This window comes from Micromesistius poutassou (genome assembly GCF_964030765.1).
Source record: "Micromesistius poutassou genome assembly, chromosome: 16".
Taxonomy (NCBI): Eukaryota; Metazoa; Chordata; class Actinopteri; order Gadiformes; family Gadidae; genus Micromesistius; species Micromesistius poutassou.
This window is the reverse complement of record NC_140286.1, coordinates 6757660-6783754: the sequence shown is the minus strand read 5'-3', so window position 1 is coordinate 6783754 and position 26095 is coordinate 6757660. Positions and strand designations below refer to the sequence as shown.

The following is a 26095-nucleotide window of genomic DNA, read 5'->3' as shown; positions in this document are numbered from 1 at the left end:
CAGGCTTAATAATCGGCTTAATCATACTTAATTTCTTTCCTTTCATGAAGACGATTTCACCATTGCACTGTGGTCAGTTCAAGATCTGACCCTTGACCCCTGGGTTTGTCCCGTGGCGGTGGCGGTCCTACGGGGCCACAGCAGAGGGGTGACCTGTCTGGCCTTCAGCCCAGACGGTACACAACTGCTTTCTGGAGGAAAAGATAAGGTTGGTTAGCTTCTTACAGGTTTAGATTCTGGGATTTGAACACCCGAGCCCAGCCATACCTCCCGCATAACACTATATAAGCCCCTACCTTATCGTGATCCAGGTCGTTTGTTTCAGGCCCTGATGCTGTGGGACATGGGCTCCAGTCCTCCGGCCCTCTCAAAGTCCCTGCTACACGCGCACAAAGACTGGATCAGCGGCTGTGCTTGGGCCGCAGGCCGCGTTGTAAGTCCTCCATTTAAGAATATGAATTGTGAAATGAGTTTGGTTTTCACGTTGCCTCTGTGTTTAATGTAAAGGGGGCTGTTTTTGGAAGCTGAGGGAGAGGGTGCTATTTTGGTGCACTTTTTTTTGGTGCACTTTCCACTTTTTTTAATTAAATGAAGATACATAATCTGTGTGTGAACATTTGCTTTCTTTCAAGACACACACTATCTTTAATGTTTATTAGGACAGTGAAAAAGATTGGCTTTATACTTGCACTGTTGTGTACTGCCACATTTTGGTTAGTTAAGTTGGCACAATAAATCTAATCTCTATCGCTATGTGTTATGAGCTATGCACACACTATTTGGACCCAACCCATTTGACAGAGCAATCGTTTTTCATCCACTGTATTCTATGTGCGGTCTCATCCAGGTCAGTTCCTCTAACGACGGCAGTCTTCATGTGTGGAGCCTGGACTCCAGCAGTCGTATCATGAGTATCTCCTGGAAGAATCCCCTGACCTCCATCTGTGTTCAGGTAGGTTGTTGAGAAGTAAACACTTCGGAGGAGGGTGGGAGGGAAAGAAGGATGTGTGTCATTAAGAGCAATGGTTCACAGCCCTAGGATTTGTCCCATTTTTAAGTCTGAAAACAGTTAAGTTATGCTGTTCCATAAAATAAGATCAATTGTTTAATTTATGTAAAATATCGATATGTTTATATTATAAATGACATTTAAAAAAGTAACCATTAACCTAAAAAATGTATCTTCCCAATATCTCCATCTTATAAATCAGGAATCTCCCTATAACGCAATATGCCTATCAGGCATAATTTATAGGTGGTTTGCTTTACCAAGGACATGTAATAGCTGTGTGGTGTGGGGCTTCACAGGGAGAGTATTTGGTGGCCGGCTGCACAGAGGGAGCCCTGCACGTGTGGAAGTGGGAATCGGCCACGGAGGTCAGCCACATCCCTGCCCACTCCCAGCGGATACACCACTGCTCCATCCTCCCCAGTAAAGGTAACCTTCCTGTTGCGCAACATGCTCAGAAGACGCCTGAATTCCCCAGTTATATTGGTAATTATGATGCAGACTTGACACAAACAGGTCACTACAATACATAAAGCGGGATTCAGTTGTAAACAAACTACAGATCAAAGCATACGTTCATATCTAACTGAAGTTAATGCAGGTAGAACCATCATGGAATAACCTATGTTCTGACCAATCCTTAAGATTCGGTTTTGCTCTCGAGTTTCACTTTAACATTTCTGGCTTTTCCAACCATTTTTACAGACAAGCCAGAGGATATGGTGGTAGCCACTGCCTCTGAAGATGGCTCAGTGCAACTCTGGAAGCCCTTCCAGGTACAGACGTTGGTGTCCTGGGATGATGAGCATACCGCAATGCAGTTGCCAAATTAAATACACAGACATTCACTGCTCCACCTGGTGGTCAAAAATTAACTGCTTTGAAATGCTGCTTTACTTTGAACTAGGTGGAGCACTTCTGCACTTTCCAAGGTCACAGCGGCGCCATAAGTGCAGTGGTGTCCAAGAATGGATTAACAGAGTTCCTCACAGTGTCTGAGGACCTATCGTTGAGGTCCTGGGCGTGGGAAAAAGGTAACGCAATTTGAATCCAGTGAACGCCATCTAAATCGACATCTGGGGGGGTTTGTCTCCCGAAAGAAATGACGGAGCATGCGGAGATCAGTTCAGCATTGAAATACAGATGGTCTACAATGCTCCCAATGCTCTTTATAACAAGATTGTCCACAGACAGACAGACGGACACATACACACTTGAGACTCTTTGACGTAACACCACCCCCACTCTGGACGTTCTCTCCCACTAGACAGCGCTCCTGCCCCCAAGGTCTTGGTGCTTACAGTCGTGTGCTACTCCCCAACCGAAGATGCACTGCTGGCAGCCTACAAGTCAGGCCTGGTGGAGATATGGCAGCAAGGTGCTGTGGTTGGCCGCAAGAAGGTATAGGGTCTCTGGCTCTCGTACTGGTCCATTTAGTGTATTTGTACATGTTTTTTTTATTTTGTAAATACCAACACAAAATGAATGTCTTGATCGCCCTAAATGTCTCTTAATGTTTGTGCTCCATGCATGTGACACCCCTGGCAGGTGTCGGACTGGCCCATCACGGCCATCTGCTCTATGCCTGATGCTCAGTTCGCTGTGGCCTGCAAGAAACCTATGGTTCAGCTGTTGAAGATAGTGTGGAGCCCTGGAAATGATGGGGCCAGGTGAGCCGCTCACTCACACACACCTGATCAGAAGCCACCAGCAGCAGCAGTCGTCCTCTGCTGTAAAAGTGTATCACAGGGTTCCCATGGAGACATTGAAACGGTGCATAGGAGGCTTGTTCCCTGTAAGAGCGTGAATGATTGATGGATTGATTCAACCATAAAATTCGAAGCCGAAAAACAAAAAGCTTTCTTCCCCTCATTATCACGGCACATCATTGAAATATGGTTTGCAAGTCACAGTGGCCTGTATAATAATCCTAACAACGTGTTGTTTGCCTCCAGCCTGGTGAAGGTGTCTACGTTCCCACTGAAGCATCCACTGGCGCACCTCCACTACTGCTCTTCTCTGATTGGTGTATCCGAGTCCGGAACAATCGCTGATGTTATGGTGCAGTACCGACAAGACACATGGTAACACAATGTTCATTTTGGAAAATTATCATTCTTGTTGTATTACCTTTGACAGTATGGGCATGTACTCTAGGACCGTGCTGTAATCTAGTGAGTACAAGTACATGCCAAGGATTTGCTAAACGGTCTGTTTTAATTTACCCTGAATGGAGGTTAAATGTGATGTCTACATTTGAATCCCAACTTTATGGTGCCACGGTAACCTCTAGTTACTTGAAGAAACAAGTAATAATGGCACTTGTCTTATGCTATTATATCGTATACAGCACGTTTACAAAACACGCATTCATATTGTATTTTCAGACCAACCGCTTTAGAAACTGAAAACCTAGAACGTATTGAACGGTGAACAACCCAATCGAAAGATTCAGTGTGTTTCCTGTCTCGACGTTGCAGCTCAAACACAGTCTTTGGCGTGTTCCCCAACGATTCCAAAAGCATGTGGTTGGTAGGCAGGAAGGGTGACGAGCTGGAGTTGTCGTTTCTGGTGAGTGGTCACGCCGGGAAAAATCCAGTTATCTGCTTATTCGCTTTCGCTTGGTGTCATGGCTGTGGTGGTTTTAGGTTCATGGTTTTAGGTTCCTTCCTTCCACATCCATACGTCTTGACAGGGCCTGAAATGTGTTTTTAACAGTGTCTAGTAGTAAGATCAAATGTAGGATTTGGAAGGCATTTAACTAAGCGTGCTCTCAATTGCAATAGAGAGGTTTGAGCATCAATAGTTATTTAGTGTGTTTAAAAAATATATAGATATATATCCATCTAGAAGATTGGTATTTTTTGAGTGAAAATTCATTAATGCGACTTCCTGGTTTTTGCAACCATCTCCTCCAAACAGTTTATCGTTGGAGTCACGCAATGCAGTGAGTTGTCCTTCACCAATCTGACACTGCCGAGCATGGGAGAAGAGGCGATCACTTCGATCACCGCTATGATCGTGGAGGATGGTACTTATAAATGATAACCTTAACTAATGGCACCACAGGGAAAGCTTGTTGTGTTATTCTTCTTAATGTGGTCATTGCCGTTGTTTCTGAATGGCTCAAAATGGGGCTTGTGGTGTGACAGAAATAGCAATTGCAATGACTGTTTTACCAGAAATGGCGCCGTTTTATTTAATTTGGTTTTAATACTTTTTTAAAGGACGTCATCATTTGACTGTAATGTCATTATTTGGTTTCAATGAGTGAGTTTGTAGAAAACTATAAGTTGCCACTATGCTTGTGAGCTGTGCATTTACCAAGCAAGGTAAACATTAGAAAGTAAAAATGCTGAAGTGCTCTGTTGTTTCCAGGCCTGATTGTGTGCGGAGACGTGGAGGGCAACATGTGGTTCAAGGAGTCCGTAGCGCTGTCGCCCTGGAGCCCCAAGAGACCGGTAACACACCTACTAACACCTGCACCAAAGTGTGTGTGTGTGTGTGTGTGTGTGTGTGTGTGTGTGTGTGTGTGTGTGTGTGTGTGTGTGTGTGTGTGTGTGTGTGTGTGTGTGTGTGTGTGTGTGTGTGTGTGTGTGTGTGTGTCAAAAAAGTGTGTGTGTGTGAGTCAAAAACTACCACCTTGTTGTGGCACATAAATATATGAATTCTGCCTCTAAAAAGGCTGACAACCACTGCCATTGCTTTGCCCTCATTTGAGTGCCTAATTTACTGTATATGAATTTGAAACCTCATATAGTTGACGTTCATCTGGTGGCTCACATCTTTAGCTACCAGATGAGTGTCAAATACATGAGGTTTCAAATTCAGAGAGAATGGCCAAAAACAAAACATCTGGCACCACAAGGATATAAATAAAGAATCAATACGAAATCCGAATCATTTGGTGGCAGCGGCTTTTGGCCAGTGTTGTAGTTTCTAAAGACGATGACGATGATAACGACGGTGTGTTTTCTCTCCCCAGGCCCATCGCGACAGGATCAGTGTGATAAGAATCACCAGCACCACCATCATCACCGCCTCGCATGACCAGACCGTCAAACTGTGGGACAAGATCACCAAGAAGCAGGTACGTGCGTTCCAACGGGGAACACAATACTTGGATTGGACAGGACTTAATATGAGAATGGGATTGATTTTATATGTATGACGTGCAGTAAATAGATAGGTTTGAAATGTTTGGTTTGATTTTTCCTTGTTATTTAGTTCTCTCTGTTTATTCTCTGTAATGTCACCTTTTTGTCTGTCAATAAAAAAATTATCTCTCTCTCTAGGTCGGTATGTTTGTGTGTGGAAGCCCAGTTCAAGTGCTGGAGGTCAGCCCACGGTGTCCTGGTGAGCTGGTGTGTGGAGATGAGATGGGCAAACTCTACTTCCTACGCTGGAACCTATGATAAAGACACACACACACACACACACACACACACACACACACACACACACACACACACACACACACACACACACACACACACACACACACACACACACACACACACACACACACACACACACACACACCCTGCCTTATAATGCTTCACTTTATTATTCACGTTTAAATTAGTATGAATATGTAATGGGGCTCAATCTAATTTTGTGGCGACTTTGAATGTTATGGTGTCAATTTAAAGAACTTTCGCTAAATTACTGTGCCTTATTTAATTTTAAGAATTATAATATGCAGTAATAATAATATGTAGGATATGCTTTCAATCAAGTAAGGGAAGAAGCCAGGGAAGTAGCCTTAAAGGGGTTTTGATGTTTACAAATGCTTTGCTTTAATTTTGTTTAATTTCAATCTTGAAGAGATCAGAACTATGACCAAAACCGTGGTGGAAATGTAATTTGAAAATGAATAAATGCTGTAAAAACGACTTGTGCTGTCTTTTGGTTATTGTATCAATCATTCAAATTTTATGTCACTTTAATGTCAACATTTGTCAAAAGTACTAAATGTACTAAAAGTACTAAATGATCATGTGACCCTGTGAGGCAGCGCCGTCGTATAGGGGGGAAAGGTTATGACAATTATAAGGGCCCACAGCCCGCTAGGGCCCACACACAGCCCCCAGTAGCCTATATGACAAAATGATTACGCAGAACTAATATATATTCATATGAATGAATCCGAATTAAACCAAAGCCACAAATCATACAATATTCTAATTTTAATAATTTCAATAATCCCCTTGGCCCCTTCTTAAAAAATGGTTTGGTCCACACCGCGGTTCGTTCTTCCCAGGGACGTGCACACTCAGGAGTTTTGAGGGGGGGGGGGGTTGGATCGCGGACGAGCGCTATTGCGGGCGCGATTGTTGAGTGGGGGGGGGGTTGGATCGCGGACGAGCGCTATTGTTAACGGGGGGTTGGATCGCGGACGAGCGCTCTTCTTCTGTCGTATGTCCAAGGACGTTGTAAAGACATTGGTTTCGCTTGGGAGCATGCAACCTTGCAACTACTCTTAGCTACTTGTAGGGGAGGCCACGTAGAGGCTGTCTTCTTCTCCCCTGGACGAGCGCTATTGCGGGCGCGATTGTTGAGGGGGGGGGCGTTCGATCGCGGACGAGCACTTTTGCGGGCGCGATTGTTGAACACTCAGAGGGCACTTTTTAATACGAGGCAAAAAGGGCAGGGGCTCAATCACCCCTAGGGCCCTATGTGTGCACGTGCCTGGTTCTTCCCATGGTTCTTCCTCATCGGAAGTGAGTGAGCGATGAGACTTACAGTGAACAAACAAGCCAATTTAAACTTTAATTGAGATTAGATGAGGCTTGTTGTTGTTTTTGATATTTGTTTTACAACAACGTATTCCATGTGCTCTTTGTTTCACTTGCACATTTAAGTTAAATGCTACATATTTACCTGTGGACTATCTTGAGCCAGGACACTTTGTTTTTTCTATATCAGTGCTATAAATACCCACACCTATTTGTTGAGTGGTTAATTGAAAATGTATTTGCAATCAGAGGTGTAATAACGTGTTGCAAATCAGGGAAATTAGAATAAGACAATTAATAATACATAATAGTGATTTGCCCTGGGTAGGGTAAATCTGACACATCAAATCTGCTATGTAAACATCTCGTATCATTTAATGATCTTGATGACCTTGTTATCTGTGTAACTAGGCCTACTGCTACTGGATTGCTTCCGCCATGCTCTTCAATGGCACCATAAATCTTCCTCTGAATAAAATAAATCCATAAAACGGGCACACTCATTGATTTTAATGTTGCGGGTATTTTCCAGGCAGCTCGTTTAAAAATACAAATGGCTTTACTTACAACTTTACCCCCAACTTTACAAATGGATTACAGAAATACCTAAGACGACATTCACTCTACTGCACTGTCACAAACGAGAGCTGTGGCCACGCCCTCTCGTTGGACTCCCAGGTGAAGAGACCAACTAGTTTACTCAGAAACTCACGGCTCACAGCGAAGGTTAACCAAAGCCCCGGGAAGTCGGACGCGATCTGTGGACAAAACTATTAGTTTCCGGACCCATTCCGCATGGGATCTCTCTGAGAACCGAGCCGACGTCAACCTTTAGAGGAGGTTCAACGAAGTTTGGAAACAATAACGCGATCCAGGCGGTTTAGCCGTCTCCTTGGGCGTCTGATCATAAGAGGCGTTATATCGACACAACCAGGATACAACGACGGCAGAGATGGTAAACTATCCCATATGACATAACATCCTCACGTTTCTCAATTCATTTTTAATTGTCGAGGTGCTTCAGAATGGATTTAGTTGCTGAAAATGGGAATCGAGTGGTACCCAGCTGATGAACTCGTGTTGTTGTTGTTGTTTTCCCAGGAACGGTATAATAATCTGGATTTAGAATGTGAAGAAAGTGTCGCTGTAAGTATTGGAAGGTTTCGACTGGTGTGTGGGTCATCGGTTTCTTCTGCTTTGTTGTGATCTTACTCTACTTGCATATTATAATTGATGAAATGCACACATTTAATATGCAAAAATGCACAAATTGACTAGCAAGTAGCCTACTTACCTATGACTAATGTACTGTAATGTACATGTTTTTTTTAAAGTATCTATTAGTTCCAAGACTGTTTTCTATCTTTATGTGCCGTACCATTAGCCTACTCCAACCATGTAGAAAGATAATAGAGGGCTTCTCAAATGGTGCTCTCAGTCATTAGCCTACTTCCTGAACAGGAGATGGGGTACAGATTGACTCAAGCTGTAGGAGGCAGTAATAATTGTAAGGACACTTGTTGAAGCCCATGGTCTAAAGGCCTTGATGTGCTAGGGTGACTGCAGCATGTAAATCAAGCAGGAACAACCATAACTATTGTGTGTACACAACACTTTGTTTACTTTCATTATAGTGGTTACAGAACACTAGAAAAACGGTGCTGTGGGGAAATGGGCCATGGCATGGAAATCTTTTAGATGGTGAACTTTAGTATGTGTGTGTGAGTGACGGCCATGATCTCCTGTTTTTATAGTGGTCGGTGACCTTGCTATGAGTTGGCCCTCAACATTTGTTTGGGAAACTCCCTAATATTGGCATGGGTGTCTTGCGTATTATCATTTTGTGCATCTGCTTCCACACATTTTTAATAGGGATGCACGATAACTTTTTTTTTTTTTTTTTACCGATACTGATAACCGATCACTTTCAGCTCCTAAAGGCCAATACCGATAACTGATAACACATAGCCTACACATATATGATCATGACCTAAGATCATGACATTGTTGCTCAGACATCAGTAGAATCAACGGGGGGTTTAAGGGGACGGGCTTGCAAGGGGCGGGATATGACGTAGGGTCCACGACGGCCCATGTCACTCAGGTGTGTTTTGGTCTGACCGCAGCAACGGAGGCAGAATAGGCAGAACTCACCGCGATCATCTTAAATGTTGCTGCAGCGATGCATCATATATTCCGTTGCATCCACAACATCCGTATCGATCGATGAAATATTGGAGCATGAGTTACAGACAAATAGAAGAAACGACGAAAAAGAAAGGCGTCGCAAACGGCTGCGTTGCCGGAGAAAGAGCGTCTTTTTTTTTTTTGCTTCATTTCACATCTAACAAACATTGGGACAAATGTAGTTGATTTCTGTGTTTAACTGAGAAAACAGGGAGTGGAAGGCCGAGACCCTATAATGTTCAGCTAACTGTTGTCAATAATAAGTGTTACGAGAATTAGCGCATGTGTGTGCGCGAGAATGGCATTGTGTGTGTGTGGGGGGGGGGGCGTGTGAGTGGACGAGCGAGGAGAGCGAGCGGTAGCGTGTGTCAGTTTAGTGAAGTAGGCCTAATGAACGAGTCTGGTTGTGTCTGTGCAAACGTGTACTGTAAAGTTAGTGAAACTAAGAATGAAGTAGGCCTACACAGCCTTTCAATAATCGGCGGCCGCTTCATTCCGACCTATAAGCAGACCCACTGCCGGTCAAAGGGAAGGGTGTTACCCCCGAGAGAACATCGACGTCTCCCCTGTGCTCTCGACTACGGTTTGGGAGCCGACAGCAGGAAAGGTGTAACATAATAATAAAAAAAACATTTTCTATATACGCGTGCAGCTGTGAACTCATGTATTGTAATTGATTATATGATGTGTACTTTTGTGCACGTCTTTCAACACCATTAGCAGTAGTTTTCTTGTGTCTACAAATCATAAGGCCATTTGTATAAAATATGTTTTAATGAGAGCTTTCAAACCTTTTGCAATGTATTATTTTATCCAAAATATCTATTTGCATACCAGGAGGCACCAAGTTTGTGACCCCGGCCCACTGTTTTAAGTCCAGCGCTTGACTAATCTCAAAGTCTCTTTTCTAAAGTTGTTTGCTTTTGGCTTTTTGAGAGGCCATAATAATATAATCGTTGACAAACATAATGTTCTTTCTCCAGGACATAGCTGCAAGATTTGGTGGAATGTTCAAAAAGTCCTCCAAACGTGAGCCACAGGTACGTTAGTTTCTAATCAAATTCATGCATTTTATTCTTGAATCGGCAATCATGAATGCAGGTTTAAAAATCTAATTTTAAATTCCATTCAACCTTTTTAGTTTTAAGTAAACTTCCCTTGAATGTGGCTACTAGATTTCTTTGAGTTTGAGCTAACACCCATACAGTTTGCATACAGTTAATTCCATTTTCCCTCTTTTTTTTTTTTGCAGGACAACTTGGTTCGCAGTGAGGACTCCAACAGCAGTGACGGTCTGAATGATAACACAAAGGTGAGCTATGGAGAAAGCAAAAAGGATGGCCAGGCTTTATTACAATTGTTCACGACTTTTTTGTGAACTTATTGACCCCATATTTAGGTTTGAATATCCATTTGAAGCAAATTCAGAAAACTGCCCATTGTATCGATGAAGGGTGTTTAGTGAACATACACAATACTAAGGGATTAGTAGTTGTGAATAATGCAGATCGAGATTGGGAAACTCTGCTTTATTAGTTAATTCAGTAGTTGTATTTGGTTTTCTGTATTGGTTGTCATTGTCAAAAAATTGTAGTCAAACCGTAAACCATTCCCATTAAATGTATCAAGGAAAATGTTAAGTTATGGCGATGTGATCTGTGATCTTTCACTAACAACACAATTAGCTTAACATGAGCTCAGAGGCTAGTATAAAAACTCTGTAAAAGGGAGTGTGGTGTGTCTTTTACAGCCCATTTTAGTGTACTATAAGCTCCTTCTCAAGTATTAACTGGCAGATATCGTTCTTCCAGGCCAGCCTCTCGGTCCCAAGCAGGGAGCTCTCATCCAGTAGTGACAGCTTGAACAAAAACCCATCCAAGGTGAGCTTATCTTCCCTCTTATTTGCGTATCTGAGGTTCTTATTTGTTGATTGAGAATGACTTATTTTTTGCCCCTATATCTAGGAGAAAACGGGAGTGTTGGGGGGAATTCTAAAACGAAGCCCAAAACCAGGCCACAGTCGTTCAGAATCACAGGTATTATATTTATAGTTTGGACATTGAAATTTTTATTTTAAACTGTTTATAATTTGCCTGCTGTAATTTGTCAAATTGAAAACTGAAATCTTATTTGGTAGAGTGTGGCATTAACACTGTCGGGGTTGGGGTTAGATTCTGACCACAGGCCACCCATGCTAAGAATGTAGGCACTCATGGTACTGTAAGACAAATTTTTTTTTTATCATCTTGTGTTTTAGGACAATTTCTCAATGGATGGGGATTTGAATGGCAGCAGTGACAGTCTGTCAGAGAACAACAACCCAAAGGTGTGTGTGTGTGTGTGTGTGTGTGTGTGTGTGTGTGTGTGTGTGTGTGTGTGTGTGTGTGTGTGTGTGTGTGTGTGTGTGTGTGTGTGTGTGTGTGTGTGTACCTGTGCATTAGTAAGGCATAATGTTGTAGCAGCATACTGAAAATTGGACAAAGCTGTGTAATAATGCAATGTAATGCTCGGTCCAGGCAGTTGTTCTTTTCTAGGATGGTCAGCATTTCCAGCACGTTCCATAGCCACAGTCAGACTGTGGGTGGGAGAGGGGACAGATCTCAAATGGAGGTTTTGGAGGGTAACACTGCACTGTCATTCAAACTTGCATTTTAATTTACATGTGATCCCTCAATCTTTTTCCTCAGGAGAAGGGCAGCAAGTTTGGTGCCATGTTTAAAAAGTCCAACTGGACCAAAGAAGCTCAGGTAAGGGGTTGCTGTATAGGGACAGTCCTGTTTCCATGCATGGATACTATGAACACATACTCTGCAATAAATATAACCATGAAAACAAATGAATAACAACTCGATGGAATTGTTTTCTTCACAGGAGGACCTGTCTGTTTCTGACGTATCTAGCGTAAAGTCAGGCAGCTCTGATAATCTCTCTGAGGGCAAGGACACCAAAGTGAGCACTAACAGATTTGCAACCAGACATTCTTGACGGAATTAATACAATGGTTACAATTGTGGTTCAAACATTTGTAATTATTTCCGCAGGAGAAGGGCGGGATGTTTGGTGGAGTGTTTAAAAAACCAAAGTCCCTGTTCGCCAGGTCTCAGTCTCGGGTAGGTGCTGCCAGTCCACAGAGTCAGTGTGCAGTTGTTATTGTGGTTGTGGTCAGTTTCAGAGTTCACCCCATTGTTTCCTCCTGGTTCAGTGGATCATGCGTGTTTGTTTTCTCTGCTTCAGGAGGACCTGACCTCTGATCTGTCCGACAATCTCTCAGAGGAGACTTCCAAGGTAACCCAAATCTTAGTGACACAAAAAATGTGTATCGTATTATATTGAGTCTATAACTCAATAAAATGGATTAAAGATGCTGTAGGTAAAATCTAAGAGCTATTATTTGTATTTAATTTGTTTAAAATGGCATAGCCACCCTTTAGCTATTAGTGAGTGAAAGGCTCGGTTTTGAGTTGACTGCGCCTTCATATGTATGAGCCAATTTCATTTTAGACCACTGCCAACTCATTTCTAACCAATCCAGGTATCCCTTCCCTGATTGGTTTGCCTGTCAATCACAAGTGCTTGAATCCAAAACTTCTCAATGGAAGAGAAATGTTGCACTTCTTTCAACTCTCTCACTCTCTCACTCTTGAAGCTTACCAAAAGCCCCTTTTTAACTGTCATCATTCTTCTAGGCCAGCCTCTCTGTCCGGAGCAGTGATCTTTCCGCCAGTAGCGACAGCTTAAACAACAACAAGAAGTCCTCCAAGGAGAACACAGGAGTGCTCGGGGGCATTCTCAAACGAACCCCCAAACCAGCTCACAGACGTACAGAGTCCCAGGTACAACTTTAGTTTATGTAATATATATTCTGCATGACTACGGTTGACATTAAATGGACCCTTGGTCTAATTTGCCGTCAAATCATTTAATTAATCAACTGTATTTAATATTATGGATTATTGGATGAATTTGTGCTTCAGTTTTTCGTGTCTGACTAATGTGGTCCAACCCCTAAAATCTCGCTCCTTTAAAACAAAAAATTAAAATATTAAAACTAGAGGTGTTGTTTCTTAGCAAAGGACAAATGACCAAACCTTGTTGATGTATTGCAGGATCATCTGTCATTGGATGGAGATTTGAGTAACAGCAATGACAGTTTGTCAGCCGAAAACACTAAGGTGAATGTTAGCATGATTTTAGCCTAGCTTTGGCAGATAATTAAAAATCACACTATACTTTGATGCATAATGACTTAACTCCCATTTGACACTCTTATTCTTCAGGAGAAGAGCAGTGCATTTGGTGGAATGTTTAAAGGCTGGACCAAAGGCACCAACCAGTCTCAGGTGTTGTTTTGCCGCGTGTCGCTCATGTCTCCGGGCGCTTATTATATTATGTACATACTCTGCATATATTCAATCCAAATGAATATATTAACTCGCTGGACATCGTTTTCCCCAGGAGGATTTGTCTGCGTCCGGAGAGTTGAAGGGCAGCCTCGATAATCTCTCGGAGGGCAAAGAGGGCAATGTGAGCGGCGCCGAACGCATCAAGCTATAAACAACTGGTTGACAGAATGAAGAGAAGGTCCCAAGTAACATCTGGATCTGTTTCTTTCCTCCAGGAGAAAGGCGGGTTGTTTAGTGGGGTGTTTAAAAAGAACAAGAGGACCATGTCTCGGGTAAGCATAGTATTTTCTGCTTAATGTGTTTGGATCAATCATTTTGCTGAAAGCAGGGCTAGCATTAGTAAACTGTATGAAAGGGTCTGTAAAAGGTTTTGAATAAACGGCGTGTAGACTCCTCACACACACACTCCTCAAACTCCTCTCCTGAAAGCTTTATAAGTTTGGCCAAAGTACGTTTCTTCATTAAAATATCTCTGTAACGAATCAGGAAAACAAGGCGTGACTCCGCCCCCTTCAGTTTCATGATCCGGCACAGAGCCTGGGCTGGATCATGAAACTGAAGGGGGCGGAGTCACGCCTTGTTTTCCTTTTTCCTGTGCCGTCTCCCCCCAGAAGTTCTGCTAGAACATGATGGAACTGCTTGATCCGGCAGTTCTATCATACTGATCAAACTCAGTTTTGATCAATATGATAGAACTGAGTAGTTTTTATTTTAAACATGTCTTTTCTGCTTCAGGAGGACTTGACCGCAGACTCTGAGCTGTCCGCCAGCACTGACAATCTCGCAGAGAAGACTTCTAAGGTAACCCTTTGTGGATTGTGTGTGTGGTTGATGGCTGGTTTAAGCACCCTCAGATCAGGCTCTGGAGTTGGGTGACTGGTGAGGCGGCTTAAACCAACCATGAACCGCACACACACCACACCCTTGTTCTACTACTCATGTGACACAAAAACAACAAATGAGTCATATTCTGTAGCCGCTTGTCTTCAGGCAAGTTTCAGGTGGATTGTCATGCATATTAATTAATGACATTCAAATAACACAGCACAGTCATTAATGGCAGTGGCATGTTACAGGCTTCCTCTACAGTGCAAAGAAGTAAATAGAAAGTTTTTTTATAGAAAGTATGAACATCATACAAATACAATATAAAATCTGATAATTCCATGAATAAAACATGTTTTAATTGTGTTGTTAGTACTAAGTGTGTCTAAGGGAATATCTCATAACCGTTTGTGGTGCTTGTTACCTTCGGCTGTAGGGCGGTGTTATGGGCAAGATCCTGAAGAATCCATTCCAGTCCTCCGCATGGGTAACTCTCTGCCCTAGGGGGGATACCTTTTTGTTTTCACAAAGATTAAGTTCACACACAAATTCCATGGAGCACGTGGTTACTCATGATGTGACGTGTTCTGTGTTCCAGCAGGAGAAAAGCGAACAGCCTGCTGATTCCAGTGACAAGCTTCATGCAGAGGAGACCCAAGCCAGAAAGCAGGTGAAGGCAGTCTCTCTTTATCATGACCTCGTCTGATACATGCCAAGACCTTGTGGCAATTGCATGTCTCCCAACTCTAGAAGCCCCCGATAGGCCAATACTCGACATCAAGTAGTGTTCAGAAAGGCTTTCCAACTGCGATTTCAGCAGAGTACAATATATAGTCACTGTGACATGTGGGCTGTTGGTTGGGTGGGGGGGGGTCTGCGAAGGGTTTATATAGTTTGAGACCTTTACCCTACAAAGCAGTGAACACAATTTACCCTCAACTGGATTTATTGTTATTGATTATTCAATGAATTTGTTTCTTGTGTCTATGAATGATGTTGTCCAACCCCAAAAGGACAGGACAAAGGACAAATGACCAAACCTTGTTGATGTGTTGCAGGATCGTCTGTCATTGGATGGAGATTTGAGTAACAGCAATGACAGTTTGACAGCTGACAAAACTAAGGTAAACGTTAGCATGTTTTTAGCTCGCTGTCCTTCAGAGGGAAATGAGGAATTCCAGGACATGGAATGTCCAAACACAGCCAGAACATCTGCTCTACTGTAGAAAATGACATCACACTGTACTTTGATACATAAAACATAACACTTACCCCCATTTGATCCTCTTTTCCTTCAGGAGAAGAGCAGTAAATTTGGCGGGATGTTTAAAGGCTGGACCAAAGGCGCCAACATTCAGTCTCAGGTGTGGTTTTGCCGTGTGCCGCTCTTGTCTCCGGGAGCTTATTATATTATGCACATACTCAATTATATTATTCAAACCAAATGAATATTAACTTGTTGGACATCGTTTTCCCCCAGGAGGAGCTGTCTGCGTCCGGAGAGTTGAAGGGCAGCCTCGATAATCTCTCGGAGGGCAAAGAGGGCAATGTGAGCGGCGCATCCACATCAAGCTAAGAAACTACTGGTCAACAGAATGAGAGAAAAAGAGAGAATGTCCAACATAACATCTGGATCTGTTTATTTCCTCCAGGAGAAAGGAGGGGTGTTTAGTGGGGTGTTTAAAAAGAACAAGAGGACCAAGTCTCGGGTAAGTTTATTGTACAAACTCTGCCAGCATTAGTAAACGATAAAGGATCTGTAACGGTTTCAAATCAACACCTTGTAGACTGGCCACTCTAGAAATGCACTAATCAAACTCCCCTCCTGAAAGCTATATTAGGGTTAGTTTGCCGAAATTAGTTTTAAGTAAAATATCTCCGGACCGTAACAAAATAGGAAACAAGGCGTAACTACGCCCCTTCAGTTTCAAGATCTGGTCCAGGCTCTGTGCCGTCTCCCCCCAGAAGTTCTGCTAGAACATGATGGAACTGCTGGAATCAAGTATTGGTATAAATCACACTGATAGTCGTTTTTATTTTTTCTCCTTCAGGAGGACTTGACCGCAGACTCTGAGTTGTCCGCCAGCACTGACAACCTCAGAGAGAAGACTTCTAAGGTAACCTTTCGTGGATTGTGTGTGTGGTTGATGGCTCGTTTAAGCACCCTCACCTGGCCTGACTCAGGCTCTGGGGCTGGGTGAGGCAGGTTAATCCAGCCATGAGCCGGTTTGATTAGTTTGAGAACTTTACTCTCTAAAGCAGTGAACACATGAGTACTACGAAGTACTACATATGTTTATACTAATACAATTACCCGTTACTGATAATATTAATGAATGGTAGTATTCATTGTTTAGAAAATTTCCCACTAATAGTTGGTTAATTCTGTATTACTACTAGTACTACAATAACATTCACGCTACTTCTTAAAATAAATAAATAGATTTTTACTCACACTAATAATAAAACAAAATGTGTTTGGGTTCATCTTGCAGGAGAACGGCGACTCTGATAGTGAAGAGAAAAATACAGACCCTCAATCTAGTAACAAACAGGTTTGTAAATCAAGCTTCTCTCTGCAAACAATAACAAGTAGCAGTGTTCCAGTTACTGCTTCATGTTGTCCCCATGAGCCTTATGCAGCTGGCGGCCATCTTGGTTACATTCCAAATTCTGTTCCCCCGCCCAGGTAGCATTTAGAACCAAGATGGCAGGTAGGTGAATAAGGCCCATTCAACCCCATTGTTTAATTTCAGAATAAGCTCACAGGTGCCATGATGAATCTCAATCCGTTCCACTTTGCCAACAAGGTGAGAAACCTGCTTTTCGTTGCTGTTGTTGTTATCATTGGTTAGCTAAAACGATAGGGCACCAAACAGTAAAAAAATGTTTCCTCTTTTGACAGTACAAACACACCGGGGCTGATGAGGAGCCGGCCGCTGATGAGAAGACCTCAAGCAATAAACAGGTGTGTGTGGCGGAGATTCTAGAACTTTCCATAGAATTTAAAAACTGACTTCCCACAATTTAAGGTAAGGTAAGTTTTTTTTTTTATTGTTATTATTTATGTACTGAATAACATAAATAAATAAATAATAATAATAAACATTTATTATTATTTATAAGTCTGTAAAAGGCTACTGTATCAATAGTATATTATCTTATATAACACAATGATAGTAATGTGTAATTTGTTTGTGATAAAATGTACTTTAGCATTAGTTCATTGTCAGGCCGAGACCTAGCAAGAAGTGAGTTGAAATAATGACAAGCGTCTACTCCCAGTAGCCAACCACAAGATTTGGGTGGTCCGCTGCTGTGTCAGCTGTTTGAGTAGTGGAGGGAAACCCTTGGTGATCAATCATAATAAGAAAACAAAGAAACTATAAACACATAAGGCATCACAAAATACTTGTAAGTATCACAAAAAAATGTACTGATTCCCTTGTAGAGCTCTGTGGCGGGTGCCATGGCGATGATGAATCCTTTCCGTTCGGCAACTAAAGTAAAGACTCTGGTGTAGACTGACTGGTGTATTAGACTGTTGGTGTATTAGGGTTAATAAGGTTCCCCTTTTACAAATTGGTGGTTCACACTTTTCACGTTCAATAGTGTGGTGGTGATAAATATGAGCTCCGTGGTGTCTTCCCTGTTACTATAGCACTGGTCAGTGTTGGATTCTTTTTTCCGGTGGTTGTGAAATCAAACTGAAAATGACATAGGCCAAGCATGTAGTGCTAGTCGTCGCCGCGGGGGCTACCAGTCGGCTAACGCTCTGTGTCCTCTGTGCAGAAGGACAATGGCCAGTGGGAGACCGACAAGGAAGTGGAAAAGCACGGAGAAGAGAAATCAAAACTGGTCAGTCTATTATTTGCATTATTTGCATCATAGGTGACTCACTCTACCCCTCTCACTCACACACCCACTGAAACTGCCGAAGTAACCCTCCCTCTGCACTGAACTTTCTGATTTTGGACCCACTGAGCCACCGTAGTTACTCCCTGTCCAGCTCACTCGGCCACTGTGTGTAACCCAGCTGTCGGGATTTGTCTGTTGGCTCTCAGGTCAAGAGCAGTCCCTACCCCCAGGAGAGAATGGACCGATCCGGAGCGCAGTCCGTCCCTGTGAAACCAGCCAAGGAGGTAGGAACACAGCCCACACATAGACAGACAGACAGACAGACAGATGCTATCAGTAAGGACAAACGTTCTGTTTGTTTTGTGTTGCTTCACTTTTATTGAGGGCTTCCTCCGAAGCACTTGATATGCATTGGGTTCTTTTGAAATTCAAATACATTATCTGTCCCTCATGCGTCAATTTAAGCAGGCCAAATACAAGACGACATACAATATCAATCATACACATAGACCTATAAAATCACACCCTCACTCACACACATACATACCAATTGTCATTTGAAATATCCGTCTCAATCAATTTTAATATTAGATATATCCATTTCAGTATTTGTTCTGTATTGGTTTAAGTAAAACTTATTTTTTTCCTATTCAGAATCTATCAGATGATGAGGTTCTGACCGAACGTGAAGAAGGAAGGTCTGTTGAGGAAGAGAACGTCCAACAGTCAAACACCAAAGCAGTGAGTCATTTTCATTATTGCTGCAAACGGAACACTGCTTTTTCATAGTTTGTTACTTTTTCTAATAATGTTGTACTGGAAACCATTTCACATGCTGCTGAATCCGACTCGGACCACTGCTACAGCTTCTACTTCCCGCTATTGCTTCCATTCCAATGACCAAGGCCATTGGAATGACCAATGAACCTTCTGTGATTCGGTCAGGTGACCCCGTATTCTATTGGGAGATGCATTGTTGATGTCCTGTTATTTTCAGGCCAAGATGAAAAAACCAAAGCGCCACAATCCGTTTATGCCACGTGTTCCTGACCAGGTACATTTCACCCCATTTGTTCATACTTCCTGTAATTGTTGTCTGATCTCTTATTCTCTATAAACATGTAGAGAAGAATAGCACTGAACACATCAGCACCCTCTCGGTTTCCGGTGCAGCATGGGTCATTGTGATCACTCTCCCTGTTTGGTTATAACTGGGTGCTGTCACATATAATGGGACAGCACCCAGTTGTAATGGGTGATGTCGCTCTACAGTGTCCACTGACGGTCGGTTAACTATCTAAAAACCGCATTTAAAAAGACAACGTTAGCATCCACACCCTGTTGATGCTAATGTTGTCTTTTCAGGTGCGGTTGTCTTTGAGTCATATACAAGGAATGCACCATCATGTCTCCTTTCCTTCTTAGGCCCCATCGGATGATGAAGGCCTGAAGGAAGATGAGCCCTTGAACACAGAAGAGGGGAATGCTGAGGAGGGGGGCAATGGCCAGGAAGTGACGGTGTGTACTGGAACCTCTCGGTCCATCACGGTGCACATACCTCCTCACGTAATAGTATTTGGAGACTGGAGAGTTTTGTCATTGTTTAGGAAAGATATTTCCCATAATGGCAAGAAGTAAATCCATCCATAAGAAGCATGTCTTTTGATGTATGCTAACGTATTTCATTGCTCTGCTGTGAACATTGACATTAAGGCATTCTGTCCCGCCCTCATCCGTGTCTAACTGTATTTCCAGTGGCTAATAATTCTCTGGCTGTGTTGGATTGGTCGTTCTTTCACACTCTATAGAAAGATCGGTATTGAATTGGGTGTTATGATGTACGGTGTATTACACTGAATCTCGTTGTAATTTCCAGTGCCCATCACAAATATGACTAACATGGTCATTCACCTCTCCTATAAGAAATGCAATCTCTTTTTTGCCTGTTGCCTTCAGAACAAACCCAAGAAAGCGAAGAAACACAATCCCTTCCTACCCAGAGTCAAGGTAAGACTCATGCGATGACTGTGTTAACTCTTCAAAACTAACACATTTCTGACTTGTGATCAACATTGTGTGCGTGTGTGTGTGTGCGTTTGTGTGCGTAGGTTCGACCAAAGAAGAACCCACAGGATGAGCTTACTGCGGCTGACAATGCACCAGGGGTAGGGAAAACGTCATGTGACAAAAAACCTTATCGCCTTCGTCTTTGTGTTGCAACGGGAAATACCTGTCCTGGTGTTTAGTTTGAGGAAGCAACCCAACACCCTATTGTCATTCCTCTGTGGGACAAAATAGATGTGTGGGGAAGCGGTGTCTGTGTCTGACACAGACTGATAACCCACTTTTACACTTTTCTTTTTAAACATGAATGATATATTCACACACATTCTGTGACGCTGAATGTTTGGCTGGTAAACATCCAGAGCCACCCAGGTAGCTTAGATACAGATCCTGAGCCCTTCCTCAGCCACATGCTAAAGCTCTGGAGGTTAGGGGAAGAAAAAGGAACTCACTGAGTGGTAGTTCTACTCTACTGGCGTTGTGTCTTGCTACTTTGCATGCTGCACATGCTGTGCAAAGGATTCCCAAGTATGCGTCTAGGTTGAGTCCCTGTAGCTCTTGGATGTAGTTTCATGTGCACATGCACACCCCACATCTATACATACATATGCCAACACATGAATTACTTGCGCGCGCACACACACACACACACACACACACACACACACACACACACACACACACACACACACACACACACACACACACACACACACACACACACACACACACACACACACACACACACACACACACACACACACACACATCTTGGTAAGCCTTGGCACTAACTTGTATCCTACTGTGCTGTAGTGTGTGGCCGCTCCCTGAAAACCAATCACGCTCTATCATCAGACGTCAACCTACCAGCATTGTCCTCTTAAAGACAATCAGAGTCACTGTGTTTCCCACCAATCTTGTTTTTCCTCGTGTTTCTCCACACCCTCCTCTTCCTTTGTACAAAATAAATACACAAAAGCTGGCCTTATGTTGGAGCTAAAACAACTTTTTCTCTTTCAACTTTCTCTCATTTTCTCTTTGTCTTACCATACACTTAACCCAAATCTGATCAAATATAATATTATATATGTAATATTATTTGTAAATACTGTGAAGGAAAATAATTCTCAATCACAATATTTTATGAAAATTAATGAAGTTTTGTCATTTTTGTCATTAGAATGAAAGGTCTCTGTTTGACCGCCTGGAGGACTTCCGGATCGGCCCAGACGAATCAAATGATGATCAGGTGTGTGATGGGATGTCAGAAACATGACTATGTGGGTTTGGAAACTATTAGATGATGTTTTCTGAGGTTATCTGAGTTATACAGTAGTGATATAGTCATGTAGTTGCAACAGTTAATCTTGGCCTTCTCTTGAAGGATGCTGAGGGTCTCATGGAGTGGTGGAGCACGGTGGAACGTAAGACACACACACACACACACGCAAACACGCACATCTATTAAACATCATTACATCGATGGCCTCAGATGTCACTCCATCATCTTGTTGACCACATAATGAGCAAGAACATTTTAGAATTTTCCGAATTTACTGTTTTCTTTTCTTTGCTGTGTTTATTCAGAATGGGAGGACATGCCTAAAGAAGATGACATGACAGAGAAGGAAGAAGCCAAGTAAGACAGGACTCTGTGTGTGTGCATGCGTGCGTGCGTGGTATGGCTCCCTAATTGACTTTAGAGAAATGTGTCTAAAGTTTGAGCAGACTTCTGCAGCTCCTCTCCTCTCAGGAAAACAACGGTTTGTTGTGTGAGCGTCTTTTAAATCCATTGTTTTCATCTTTAGTCATAGATACCATTTTAAGACACATCTTTAGAACCCTCTGATACACTGACCGCTAGGGACGGTGCCCAGAGTAGATCATGCCTCTGAGCGAGGCCACGATGACCACGATGAACGCGCTCTTTCCCCAGGGCGTTCGCTTTGACCGCGGAGAAGGTCCAGAGGGGCATCCGGGTGTTCAACAAGCTGTTCACGGAGCGCGCCGAGAGCCTGTGGCAGCACGTCCTGGACCTCAACGCCATCGCCGACAACCTGGACCGCTTCAACAAGAAGACCAAGATTGCCCAGATCACCGGCGGCTCCACCAGCGCCCTGGGCGGCGTGGCCACCATCGCCGGCCTGGCCCTGGCACCGGTCACCTTCGGGACCTCCCTGATCATCACGGCGGTGGGGCTGGGCGTGGCCACGGCGGGCGGCCTCACCTCGGCCGGTGCCGGCATCTCCAACCAGGTCAACAACTCCCTGGACCGCAAGAAGGTGGAGAAGATCGTGGAGGACTACCAGGAGAAGATGGCAGACATCAACAAGTGCATGACCTTCATCAAGCAGGGTATCGAGAACCTGCGCAAGTTCGACCTGCTCAAGATGCGCAAGCACGCCTACAACCGGGACTTCCCGGCGCTAAACAACATCTACGAGGACGGCGCCATGCTGGGCAAGGCCATCCTCATCAACGCCAACGAGATCATGCGCGTGGTGCAGATCGCCAACGTGGCGGGCAGCACGGCGGCCCGGGCGGTGCAGATCGCCAGCATGGCCACGGGGGTCCTCACGGGGCTCTTTGTGGGCATGGACATCTACTTTGTGGCCAAAGACTCGAAGGAACTCAAGAAGGGCGCCAAGTCGGAGTTTGCCGCCAAGATCCGGGAGGTGGCCGTTCAGCTCCACGAGGGTCTGGTGGAGCTCAACGGCATCCGGGACGAGCTGCAGGCCACCAACAGCCCCGAGCAGGCGGAGGCCACCTTGGATCTGAACAAACCCAAGGAGGGGGAGGAGGAGCAGAAGAAACCGGACGAGGATTCGGAAGAAGATGAAATCGACCGGATCAAAAAGGCGATCAAAAAGGACTACGAGAGCCGGGAGTATGTTTGACTTCCACAACTTCCAGATTATTATTATTATATTAATGTATGTATGTAGTTCTTGTAGTCAGGGATTTTAATTTTGACCATGGTTTTGAAGTGGGTTTTACTTTAGGTGGTTGAACACTCAAACCTGCTTGCGCCTTGTGAAGATATGCCAATAATACTGTCAGCATAGCTGAGGCCGGATATGCAATAAGAAGATGAGTAACTAGCTCTGGAGTCTTGCCTATTGTGACTTCATTCAAGCCTTAATGGTTTTCATGATTGTTTGAGTATTTGTACTGGCTGTAGCGCCTTCATTATTTATAATGTCTTTGATATATTTATAATAAAATGTGAACATATTAATAATTGTAGATCTTTTGTTGGTGTCAAAACTGCTATGCAAGACAATCATCATGCTTGATATGAAGGACAAATGAGTCTCAGTATCCATGATGGGAACTCCCTGTATTCACTCCACAACACACTTCAACACTGCACCTTTTCCAAACACTGTACAGAACATAAAAGATACAAGACAATGAAAAGACAAAAGCTCCCAGTAGTTCCCTCATTGTAGTAGTTCCCCATCACTCCATTATCTATATCATTGTCATTGAGGACTACATTCAACTATTTTGTCGTTTAATGTAAAACTCGTGAAAGGTCACTGTCTGTAATGTATGAATTGTTGCTAATACATTCCAAGCAATAAAAAACGTGTATGGTAATTCTATGGTGTTCAATGTGTCAAATGAGGCCATACTGGTTTGAACGCTGAACACAGTCCAGCAAACAACAAATTTCCTTTCTCTGTTAGTTATGCTCCATGTTGACTTTGCATCTTTATTTGCATAGCCTACTGCATTGGAGCGATACGGACGTTCTAATTATGTCCTTCAGCCACAGGTTTACCTTTACAAGCAGCTTGACAGGCGTAGCCGAGGCTGGCTTGAAATTCCAGCTTTGTGTAGCAGCTGTAAATATGTACAGACAAGTCCGGATTTGCCCAGTCTTTAAATACCCCTGTGTGTTGTGTGGATGCGTTTTTGTTTTTTTTGCTTTAGGTCTGTTGGAGTGAAAACTGAAATAAACTTGGGAGACAAATAAATTCAGAATTCAGAATTCTTTATTTAACATTGTAAATCTTATGTCACTTTCCACAGATTCATGTTGATGACTAGTTAATTTCCGTATATAAGCAGCTGGGTATCCCCATCCATTTGATGATCCACCAGTCATTACAGTCTACAGTCATTGAAACAGGGACGTTAAGTCATTGTTTGTGACGCCTGTGCAGCGAAACTGGCTTGCATGAGTCAGACAGACATGCAGGATAAGCTGTTGTTCGACTGCTCAGCGGGCCCCGGGACCACACCCCGTCCCCAGGTGGAGCCTACCTGGTGGTAGACAGTCATAAAGAGATCGCATGTGGTTCATGTCCTCCTACTGCGGCAACTAGGTAAAAAAAAACACATTTTACAGTACTAGCTATTCATTTAGAGCCAGCTGTATTTTTCGAGATTGTCTATGAATATATGTTGATTTATATTGAGCGGTTGGAGTGTTTTGGTGAATCTTTGGGATGATGAGCGTTCGATTTGTTAGGAGATACACGGATGCGCGCGCAGTAACATATTGTGTTTTCCATAGGAGAGAATGGCTTAGCGACGGAGCTGTTTTTATGAATGATAATATCACAAAATATACGAGAACAAACACTAGTCAGGACATTAGTCTGATTTAATCAGATGTAAAATGTCATCCGTTGCGTATAATGTCGGTAAAGTTGCTGTTAGTTTTCTCAAAGTGTCAGTAGGTCTACTTTTGTTGCCATTCAGTTTAGACCTTTTTTTTTTAATTTTTTTAATTTTTTTTAATTTTTATGGACCTTCTTAGTTGACAAAACATTTGTTGACGTGGCCATGCTACCGTTCTCATGGGCAACCAATCCACTTCCTTTTGTGTTATCTGATTACTTCTGACTTTTGACTTGATAATCAGGTATTTTGTGACGGTGTGAATATGGAGCAGTGTTTGAGGAAGCCAGACGTCAGAAAAACTACCAAACCACTGCCAGTGAGTGGACCCACGCTATTTTTTGTTCTGTTTGATTTAAAGAAGCGGACCTGATTATGCATTTCAAGATATCTTGTAGGATAATTATAATCGCTCATGGCCATGTGGAAGTGCTCTTGCAAACACACATGTTTGGTGATTGTTTCATTATTCCTGACGTGTTCTCTTATCCTCTCCATTAGCCAAAACCTCCCCTAAAGCCCAAGGTACAGCAATAATAACACATCAATCATTTGGAGTAATGTGTTGTCTGTCAGAATCCCATCCAACATTATAAAACAAACTGCAACACTCCCATTTTTTATTAATCTAAATATCTTTCACAAGGAAAACATTTGACCACTCATGTCTCTAGTGCTGCATGATGGATGTGGGGATGTAAATGCTTCCTAATGTGTTGGTTCACTCCCCACCCAGCAGGATGTTCCCCCTGCCCCTCTACAGGAGCTGGGCAGAACCCAGCAGCTCATCAGGAGGATAGAGATGGCCAAGGACCAGGTGTGTGTGTGTGTGTGTGTGTGTGTGTGTGTGTGTGTGTGTGTGTGTGTGTGTGTGTGTGTGTGTGTGTGTGTGTGTGTGTGTGTGTGTGTGTGTGTGTGTGTGCATGAGTGCGTGTCCTGATGTTGTTGTTGTTAATGAAAATCATAGAGAGGTGCTCATTCTGGAGGTCGGCTGTACCTTTGATTACAGCCTAGAGGAGGCCTTTCTGACCAAAGTGCTGAAATATCAGCAGCTGAAGCAGACCATCTCTCAGCTAGGCTACAGGTGTAAACTTCTAGTCTTTATATTTGGTAGTCTGGGGCATGCGCATAAGTTGGTTGTGAGGGGCCTTCAGATGGCCGGCCTCCCTAAAAGAAGAGCTAAACAGTTGGCCAGGTACTGCTCAGTCTCAGTTATTATTGGTAGCCGTTCAATCTGGAGGAGACGTTGTTTTTTGTATCCTTAAATGTCTGTTTTCTATCTGACCTGTAGGTCATTTTGTATGTAACTGCGTTCAGCTGCCCAGGCGTTTTGTGTCTGACCGTCTTCCATTGTCAACTGCACTGGCAGTGTTTATGTC

General features: G+C 43.2%; 3 protein-coding genes across 3 annotated transcripts in view; all 3 read left to right on the top strand.

Annotated features, from left to right (window-relative positions):
* tep1 (telomerase-associated protein 1) overlaps positions 1-5898 on the top strand; it is a 28095-nt gene extending 22197 nt beyond the window's left edge. Inside the window, exons 42-55 of the mRNA XM_084481194.1 lie at positions 51-208; positions 326-433; positions 848-952; positions 1309-1438; positions 1715-1785; positions 1917-2043; positions 2277-2410; positions 2558-2679; positions 2965-3093; positions 3490-3580; positions 3932-4040; positions 4388-4470; positions 4995-5099; positions 5305-5898. Of these exons, the coding sequence (XP_084337320.1) occupies positions 51-208; positions 326-433; positions 848-952; positions 1309-1438; positions 1715-1785; positions 1917-2043; positions 2277-2410; positions 2558-2679; positions 2965-3093; positions 3490-3580; positions 3932-4040; positions 4388-4470; positions 4995-5099; positions 5305-5424 (1592 nt within the window). The 3' untranslated portion in view covers positions 5425-5898. The remainder of the gene's footprint in view (positions 1-50; positions 209-325; positions 434-847; positions 953-1308; positions 1439-1714; positions 1786-1916; positions 2044-2276; positions 2411-2557; positions 2680-2964; positions 3094-3489; positions 3581-3931; positions 4041-4387; positions 4471-4994; positions 5100-5304) is intronic.
* Positions 5899-7791: 1893 nt separating this feature from the next.
* Positions 7792-22981, top strand: apol1 (apolipoprotein L, 1; the record flags this gene model as incomplete). The annotated part of the gene is made up of 38 exons (XM_084481467.1): positions 7792-7893; positions 9918-9974; positions 10187-10246; positions 10746-10814; positions 10899-10970; positions 11192-11260; positions 11622-11681; positions 11806-11883; positions 11976-12044; positions 12169-12219; positions 12621-12767; positions 13041-13106; positions 13212-13274; positions 13390-13458; positions 13553-13609; positions 14073-14138; positions 14599-14649; positions 14761-14832; positions 15221-15286; positions 15461-15526; positions 15643-15711; positions 15815-15871; positions 16214-16279; positions 16658-16717; positions 16919-16972; positions 17068-17130; positions 17614-17667; positions 17955-18020; positions 18227-18304; positions 18675-18761; positions 19018-19074; positions 19446-19538; positions 19977-20027; positions 20129-20185; positions 21265-21333; positions 21469-21508; positions 21672-21723; positions 22021-22981. 38 exons carry the CDS (start codon positions 7792-7794, stop codon positions 22979-22981), a joined length of 3444 nt encoding a protein of 1147 aa, XP_084337593.1.
* Positions 22982-24733: 1752 nt separating this feature from the next.
* apold1a (apolipoprotein L domain containing 1a) overlaps positions 24734-26095 on the top strand; it is a gene marked incomplete at both ends in the record, with an annotated part of 40458 nt that continues 39096 nt past the window's right edge. Inside the window, 3 exons of the mRNA XM_084481466.1 lie at positions 24734-24739; positions 25218-25241; positions 25453-25533. Of these exons, the coding sequence (XP_084337592.1) occupies positions 24734-24739; positions 25218-25241; positions 25453-25533 (111 nt within the window). The remainder of the gene's footprint in view (positions 24740-25217; positions 25242-25452; positions 25534-26095) is intronic.